At 47.8% G+C, this 9,328-nt stretch overlaps 1 protein-coding gene across 5 annotated transcripts in view; it reads right to left on the bottom strand.

The window, feature by feature from the left end:
- Positions 1-9,328, bottom strand: part of CLASP1 (cytoplasmic linker associated protein 1) — a 169,814-nt gene that overhangs the window by 33,308 nt on the left and 127,178 nt on the right. For all 5 annotated transcript variants that reach the window (XM_018558092.1, XM_018558094.1, XM_018558095.1 and 2 more), the window contains 2 exons: positions 1,444-1,587; positions 401-507 (listed from right to left, as the gene is read on the bottom strand). In XM_018558092.1, coding sequence (XP_018413594.1) covers positions 401-507; positions 1,444-1,587 — 251 coding nt within the window. The remainder of the gene's footprint in view (positions 1-400; positions 508-1,443; positions 1,588-9,328) is intronic.

The raw sequence follows: 9,328 nt of genomic DNA, 5'->3' as shown, positions 1-9,328 counted from the left end.
TCTGGCCTAACTGTAAAATCTAAGTGCAGCTAAAATGGTCAAGAACACAAAGCTATAAAAAGCCACCAGCATCAGCAGGAGAGTATCATACAGTATTCAAGATTGGAGATGCTTTACCCCCCCATCGAAAAACCTATTTCGTCAATTAAAACCATCAGCAATTTGGCATCCGTGTTTGTGAATGTAGACAGCGTCACCAGAGCACTTGAAGCAAGCTGGAAAACCTAACAGGCCTATGTATTTACTCAGCTTCACAGGGTAAAGAAAATATACAAATTTCTGGAAGAAAAATGTAAAGCTTTCCTCAGATTTGATGAGATTGTAGACTTTCAATTGTCTTAAATATTCACTCAAGTGATCATGGTCCAATTATTAAAGTCAAACAGCAGCACGTCCTTACCTTGGGGAGAGGCCTCCATGGGAACAGTTGGTGGGAGATGTTAGAGGACTTGACCTACTGCTTGAGTGCCGGGAAGGGGTTCGGCCCATGGTATTGCTTGGCGATCCCTGAAATCAGAATCAAACCATTAGAAGACAATAGCTAGACACCCGTACCTTCCCACCGGCTTCAACCCGTCTCAAATTACACAGCAAACGACCTTGAAAACATCTTTAAAAAGGAGAACTATGGGGTCAGGGCTTTTCCCCATAGTTCTCCTTAGGGTAACAGGAGGACACAAACTAGCGTCCTCCCGTCACCCAAAGCTCAGTATATAGGGAGCTACATCTCGTTATATACTGAGACGGCCCAGCTGAAGCGGATCCCGACAATTATGTCTGGATCCGCCCAGCTGCGTGAGTGACAGCTGGCTCTGCCTATGTAGAGGCAGAGCCAGCTGTACCCACCTCCTCCCCCGTCCATTCCGCCAGTCAGCGCTGCAGGATCGGAGCGGGGAGGGGGGGAATCCAGTCCCTCCCCGTCACGGCTCTCTGCAGTGACAGGATCGAGAAGTGAGCGAGCGTCGGTATGTGTTCGCTCACCTTCCGATCTACTGAGCCGACCTGTGACAGTCTCATTGTCACAGGCCGGCTAGAACTATGAGGATGAGTGAAAAGCACCCCCCCTCAGTTTTCCTTTAGGCAACAACATCCCTCTAACCAGGCCTATGCATGTGCTAAACCATCCATGGCACCTTTCTATTTATCTAATGTTAACAGAGGGTCCTAAGGCACCAAAGGTCATGTGACCTTCTACACTGATGGCCGTCATCGTCAATGCTGCGGAGCAGGTTTGAAAATCTGATAGAATCACATTTGGGGAAGCACGTGAATTGAATGCGAAGGTCAATAAACTTGTACAGTTTAGAAGTGATGCCATATGGTTTTTTTAGATCTATAATGTACAGATCAGAATGCTGGAAAACCCCCCGCTGTAAGACAGGACGAGCCAATCGTTACCATTTCACAAATCGGGATAAAAAACAAACGGACGTGATGTCTCACCACGCTGCTGTTGCTGGAGTTCTTCAGATGATTGTGGAGTAGTTTGGTTGCTCCATCCTGGAATGTTTTCGGCAAAGCACCCAGTAACATGGTGAACTCCGGCGTGTTCAGCTCAAACAAAGAGATCAGGACGATCTGTGCCGCCTGCAATAAGACAACGTGTTGTTAGCCGGAGAGAGGCCGGTTGTACACGTTCAATAATTGCGCAAACCAATCCCAACAATTCCACATTCCGAATGACATCCAAAAGGCAAGAGATACAAACCTGGCACAGCGGGGCCCTATATGTGCCAGCGATGCAGACAGAGCTCTATACCAGCACCTGGCCCAATAACTAGGAGTTCCTGGAGATTTGGTGACCGGTGTGATGGACCACGGGAACGGAAGCAACAACAGGGCACTTTCCAGCATTTGTGAGTGAGAAGTGAAACGGACAAAGGCAGGCGGGTGAGTAGCGGGCACATGCAGTGGTCACTAGCACACAATCAAGACCTCAAAAGCACAGCAAGGGGTTAATTCAAAGACTGGTTAATGAGCCCTGAGCACGGGAGGCAAGCCAGCACCGTCCTTCCTCTGATAATGTCAGGTAGCAGATAGGTTAGTCGATGAGAGAGCCCTCCGCACACCTTACAGCAGTCCCAGCCAACAAGTACGATGGTGCTTGTAGTAACAACCACGGATGGCGCCGTGCACATACAGAGCGAAGAAGCAGGTCACCAGCACTCAATAATTTAAATATGTCCTTTTTTATTGGACAAAGATGTCACAATGATCAGAGTAGCCGACGTTTCCGGGCCGCGCAGGGTCCCTTCCTCAAGGCAGAAAGATGTGACCACATCACATCTTTCTGCCTTGAGGAAAGGACCCTGCGCGGCCCCGAAACGTCGGCTTCTCCTTGGCTCTGATCATTGTGACATCTTTGTCCAATAAAAACGGACACATTCGTTTAAATTGAGTGCTGGTGACCTGCTTCTTCGCTAGGTAGCAGATATGAGCGCTGTGCGGAGTTAGAATGGCATGCAGAATTCAGGAGCCAGTCACTCCATCAAACCCGGCGTGCCAACGTATGCCCAACAGAAATGTTAGTTTGACTTAATACATTGATTTGGTGATGCGGTCAGGAGTCTCGTTGAGCAACGGGAAGTGTCAATTTTAGTGACAGGTCCACTTTTGAAGCCTATGTTTTTGCCATGTATGTGAATCTTGCAGTAGCCGGCTGTGTTATGTGACATGGAGCTCATCCGTCGCTATTATTTCTGGGATGATGCAGAGCAGAAAGCTGGTCCGGTGTAACGTGCCCAGCGTGTGCTCAATCTATTTTTAGAATTTGCAGATTAATTATTAGCTCAGATTCTTCATCAGGTCAGGACAGGAACAAACGAGATGAGAGAAATGATTAAGCGCATGGAAACTGGTCACCGTGGTTACCTGAAAATACTATAATTATGACCGTGCCCCTGGGAAAGGACGCCATTTCTACGTACAGATAAAACGCAAGCAGTGTGGTGTTACTAACAAACAGGACAACATGTACAGGACATTGATACAGAGATCAGCAGACTGACCCGAAGACACGACGACCACAAGAGAAAAACACGGCAAAGTGTTATGTCCAAACTATTTTAGCTAAGGACACAATTGCAGTCCCTCTCCATTGTACATAAGAGTATTAAAGCTGAACTCCGGGATGAGCAACTATTGTCCCCATACAAGAGTTATGTGTATCCTTCCTTGAATGTTGGTGAGCTCTGCGTATTTCTTCCAGATCTGGTCTTGTCTCCGCCCCCTCCTGTAATAAAGACCGGTCACTGCTACTCTCTCTCCTTGTGCAGGGTGACTGGTCTAGTCTACGCATCCTCTTGTAATAAAGACCACTCACTGAGGCTCCCTCTTTGTGCAGGGTGACTGGTCTAGTCTCCGCCCCCTCCTGTAATAAAGACCACTCACTGCTGCTCTCTCTCCTTGTGCAGGGTGACTGATCTCGTCTCCACCCCCTTCTGTAGAGGGTGGGGCCTGCTGCATACCTCCCACACCTCCGTTCTCTGCACAGACTATGTGCAGCACAGTGATGACGACACTGCTACTTACAAGGCAATATCTCGCAGAGGCATTTGGTGTACACAAAGTGGATTTATATGATTTGTGACTAATAAGGATTATATTTATATGAAAGTTTTTGTGCCCGGAGTTCAGCTTTAAACAGACCGTTTGCCTGTTAGACTGGTTTCTAGTGATGAATGTAGAGAATTACTAAACTAGCTTCTACCTAGAAACCAAAATCACACTGAACAATGCGATGAAGTAATTGAATATCCCGGGTCCTTAAGGGCAACATAATGGCCAAACTCTCATTTCTGAAATAGATTGTCACTGGCATAGTCATCATCTGACAGGAAGTCTGAGTCTCTGAGGGGTAACTACTCTCTAAGTCTAATCTTCAGCAGATCATGTTCTTGGCCTCTGGGGTTCTTGTGGTGCTGCCCTATAAGGACTCTTACAGGACTACACACTGAGCCCTCGTTGACACCTGAACGTTTTGTAGCGCGTTCTACGCTCGACGAACGCTCTACAAAACGCTCAAAAATATAAATCCCATTGTATTCAATGGGTCTCGTTCCCACCTTGGCGTATTTCCGCCCGTCCCTAACGTGCTACAAAACGGCCCACGCCTGAAAAGGTACAGGTACTACTTTGGGCCGTTTTGTTGCGCGTTTCCATTGGGATACAGCCAAGAAGCCTTCGGAAACGCGTGTTTACAGCGAATCGCGGTAAAAAAACGCGCGACAGACGCGCATATGCAATACGCCTAGGTGTGAACGAGACCTAATAGATTGCAACGAGGAGAGGACAAGCTGGAGCGTCTACCTCGAGTCTCAGCTAACAATATGTAAGGTTTACATCGATTGCAGGATGGAAAATTGTTCTTGAACGGAATCAATTGGTGAATGTGGTCTTCACTGGAAAAACTCCATTCATTGCAAAATCGAATGTTAAAACCAAAACACATTTTTCAATGAAATTCATTAAGCCTTTAATGACGTTATTGAACGTTCTCATGTTGGTATGAAATGCTACTAGTGTATGGCCGGCTTTAAAGGAGAACTATGAGGTTAGGGGCTTTTCCCCATAGTTCTCCTTAGGGTAACAGGAGGACACAAACCTGCGTCCTCCCGTCACCCTAAACTCAGTATATAGGGAGCTACAGCTCGCTGTATACTGAGACGCCGCAGCCGGAACGGATCCCGACAATTCTGTCTGCTGCGTGACAGCTGGCTCTGCCTATCTAGAGGCAGAGCCAGCTGTACCCGCCCCCCTCAGCGCTGGAGGATCGGACAGGGGAGGTGGGAATCCCTTCAGGGAGCTGTGAGTGACAGTCACGGCTCTCTGCAGGAAGATGATCGAGAAGTGAGCGAGCGCCGGTATGTGTTCGCTCACTTCCCGATCTACTGAGCCGACCTGTGACAGTCTCATTGTCACAGGCCGGCTCAGATTATGAGGCTGAGTGAAAATCACCTCACCTCATAGTTCTCCTTTAACCTCACTTGTGGCCTTCAAGGGACATAAATGCAAACTCAGCAGAGGTTCTAACCCGCCCTATACCAACAACAACAAAATAGTTTTGGATCAAGTACCAAAATGGAAAATAGATTTTCACAGGTAACAGTAAAACGTTCCTTCTGTTATATAATAATACATCTTTGTGTTTATTTTAACCCGACATGAGTTACAGAATGTGGATGGGGGGTGGGGATCTGATTAATACACGCATTGCACACACATGACATCAGTGCAGTTCCGTGGTTAGTGCACACACACGGGTGTCTTCCATCTACCTGTTTACATCTATCTTCCAGGCTCCCGTCAGGCCCGGAGGATGCTGGGCTGGCTCTGGCTGAAAGGTCATCGGACACCCAGCCATGCAGGTTCTGGGTTTCATGAGGCATTTTGGGAGGAAGAACCAATGATTAGAAGCATCTGACACGGCTCACACAAAGCAAACAGGGACAACAAGCTGAACAACACAGATCATCACATCAACTGAACCCAGGACAAGTCTCTGCACCCTCATTGAAGGCCTAACAGGAGAAGGGCCAGTGCTAGGCGGAATCATCTGCAGAGTTTGTCCCGGCAGAGACAAATCGTGACCGCAACCATCAGATCACTGTGAAGGTTCTTCAGGAAACCGTAAAACTATATCCTAAAGTCAGGAAATCCACTCTGTTCCGAGGTTTATGTTATGCAGCAAGCCTTGGGAACCCCATATACATGCGTAGCTGTGTCTTGTCAAGTTTAGGAGCAATGCCTGAGAAACGGCAAAGGAGCCTGCAGTGGACGGAGCCGAGAATACCAGCCCTGTGCAAGGATCAAGGTGTTCCCAGAACATCAGATTTCTGGCAATAATGCAAAACTGAACACGGGCCTGAAGTACCGGCCATGCATGGAGGAACATCAGAACCTGTGGACTAGCGTGTCCTCTCTGCGTATTTCACGATTGTGTTTTGGATATGGATAGGGCTGCAGCTAACGATTATTTTCATAATCGATTAGTTGGCCGATTATTAAGTTCGATTAATCGGATAAAATAAAAAAAAAAAGGCTCCAGTGATTGACGACTAGTTTGTATTGAGATTGTAGTCCATCACGGGAGCAAGCTTGGCGCGGTGGAAGTAAAAAAAAAGTGTGGTGTGCAATATAGTACATTATACAGCGGCGCAGTGCAGAATACCAGCAGCTATAGAGGAATGTAGCAATAGTACATTATACTATAATGTACTATTGCTGGGATTTGTAGTCCTCTGTAGCTGGCATTATTCTGCATTGCGCTGTATATAATGTATTATTGCTGGGATTTGTAGTCCTCTATAGCTGGTGGTATTCTCCATTGCGCTGTATAATGATTTATACTGCGCAATGCAGATTACCACTGACCAGTTATAGAGGAACAAATCCCAGCAAAAATACATTATACAGCGCAATGGAGAATACCACCAGCTATAGAGGAACAGCAAGTCCCAGCAATAATACATTATACCGGGTGTTTAATATATTATTGCTGGGATTTGTTGTTCCTCTATAGCTGGTGGTATTCTACAGTGTGCCGTTTTTTTTTTAAAAACAGGAAACATTAAAACAGGTCCCCCTTACCTGTTTCTGAACCCTTGTAAGTCGCGGCGGCGTGCTCTGTGGGCGTGTGTCCGGCTTGTGTGGTGGGCGTGGCATACGTGGCGTGGTCGTGGCGTCCGGGGTGCGCGTAGCATAACTCGTACCTGTTCCACCATAGCACCCCTGCTCCACAACGGCACCCCAACACAACTATTCCACCATTGCACGCCAATACACCTATTCCTCGCTGAACCTTCATACACCTGTTCCACCGCTTCACGCCAATACACCTGTTCCACCGCTTCACGCCAATACACCTATTTCTTCAGCTTCCTGTGCGGTGGGCGTGGCTTACGCGGCCTGTGCCGTGGGCACGGCGGCCGCAGCGTGTGACGTGTGGCTCAGGCCGCATGTGGAGCCCGGATCAGCCCCGAACAGGCAAATCAATCGATAGCCGACGAATCGACGATCGAAAACGTTGCCAACGTTTTCAATCGTCGATTTTAATCGACTAAATCGATTAACTGTTGCAGCTCTAGATATGGATTGAGCACAGACTAAGGCAAGAAAGGCAAGATCTGTAGTCCTCTATAGCTGATATTATATAACACTACCATCAACTATAGAGGACTGCAAATACCATCAATACATTCAATGTCAACCGGCTATAGAGGCGTACAAATCCCAGCAATACATTATACAGCAATGCAGAACGGTATTGCTGGGATTTGTATTCCTCTATAGCCGGGTGCCATTTGGCATTGCTATATAATGTATTGCTGAGATTTTTAGTCCCTCTACAGGAGGGGAAGCCCTCCAGCTGTGGTGGAACTACAAATCCCATGAGGCATTGCAAGATTCTCACAGCCACAGACATGACTCCTGAAGAGAGATGTATCATGGGATTTGTAGTTTCACCACAGCTGGAGGGCCGGAGGTTTGCTACCCCTGCTTTACAGCTTGGAGTCAGTGAGGGGAAAAAAAAAAAATCAGAGAATACTCGGATGACAGTTCCCTTATCTAAGCTTTAGTTGCACATTCAGTTGTTTGGCTGGAACTCTCTTTATTGTGCGATCTTACAACACAGAACGTTTGCTGAAATTCAGTAAAACTTTGTCAGTATAAAAGAAATCTTCAGCAGTTCTCTAACCCGACAACCTCCAGAAATCACACAGAGGGGAAGGGGGTTTGGGACACACACACACACACTCTCTCAGGAAGCGATGTGACATCCCGATACTACGAAATGCCTTGTATTGACATACACAGTGTACGCGTTCCGTCCTTCAACAAGGAAGCCCGGTGAACTCAATCGTGCTATTAAACGGTTATTGTTCAGATAAGGGAGGATTACAAGAGCGGATTAAAAGCGCATTGTCTTTATAAGAGCAGAGAGAACGTTATTAAACTTCAGTTAACATAAAGCCTCTCATTATAACAGTCAAAACAAACAGAAGTATTTTGGAAACAAGACAGAGGGAACAGCGGGATCATTTTGTTCTGATGGCGGAGACCCAAGTAAACACCGGTGAGGCCCAACGCGCTTGTCAAATGAGGCCGCCAGGCTCTGCTCACCCCAATCAGACACAAAGGTCTGACATGCAATTCAACGGCAGCGTGGCAATACCAGAATCAGATGATTGGGCTTTTCTGAGCTCCCATGTGTGAGCTGAAAGACAGTGATCTCTTTCATCAATGACGCACATCACTATCGGCACAAGAAAAGTCACCTGAATGTGAGCCCATGTCCTCGCCGGACCCACAAAAAGCACCCCGTGACCAATCTCAGGAATGATCAGCGTCACATATAGCAATGACAGCCGGAGAACCCGGACCTTCTATGAGGCAGGGTGCAATTGTAAGCTTATTTGTGCTGCTTCTGCCTTTCCCAGTCTGACTCTGCTGTACAGGGACTGCAAGAAGCTTACGCCAAGTCATATTCAGGTAATGACACTGCTTACATTAAAGGAGAACTATGGGGTAAGGGCTTTTCCCCATAGTTCTCCTCAGGGTAACGGGAGGACACAAAACCAGCGTCCTCCCGTCACCCTAAGCTCAGTATATAGGGAACTACAGCTCGCGGCATATTGAGACGCCGCAGCTGGAGCGGATCCCGACATGGACGTCGAGATCCGCCCAGCTGCGTGAGTGACAGCTGGCTCTGCCTATCTAGAGGCAGAGCCAGCTGTACCCGCCCCCTCCCCGTCCGTTCCGCCAGCATGCGCTGGCGGATCGGGGGGAATCCAGCCCCTCCCCTGTTACGGCAGAGAGCCGTGACAGGATCGAGAGGTGAGCGAACGCCGGTATGTGTTCGCTCACCTCCCGATCTACTGAGCCGACCTGTGACAGTCTCATTGTCACAGGTCGGCTAGAACTATGAGGCGAGTGGAAATCACTCATCTCATAGTTCTCCTTTAACAAAGAATCAAAAGCTCATGTACATGTTCAAATGGGAATTCCCCTCCAGATTAGTGTCTCCCTTTCAGGAGCTCGGTATGTAACTGACGGCTGCAGCCGGGCAGGTAAAAAATCTAGTACTGGGTGGCGGGCACACAAAGTGCCTAGACTTGGCCGGGACATTCCTCCTGCTATACAGGTACGTCCCATGCAAGTCTTTCAGACTTGTATCAGGTCCATGTATGTACGGGGCGAGCTGGTGGAATGTTCATTTAAACATGAACTTCAATGATATATTCATAAACGCAGAGCTTCATAAAGGGAAAGGTGCACTTATTCCTTTGGCTCCCTGTACCTTGACCCAACCTAACCCCTCCCCCCGCCC

Source organism: Nanorana parkeri, unplaced genomic scaffold (genome assembly GCF_000935625.1).
Source record: "Nanorana parkeri isolate BGI_ZX_2015 unplaced genomic scaffold, ASM93562v1 scaffold320, whole genome shotgun sequence".
In the NCBI taxonomy this organism is placed as follows: domain Eukaryota; kingdom Metazoa; phylum Chordata; class Amphibia; order Anura; family Dicroglossidae; genus Nanorana; species Nanorana parkeri.
The sequence above is the reverse complement of the archived record's forward strand: the minus strand, read 5'-3'. Positions and strand labels throughout refer to the sequence as shown.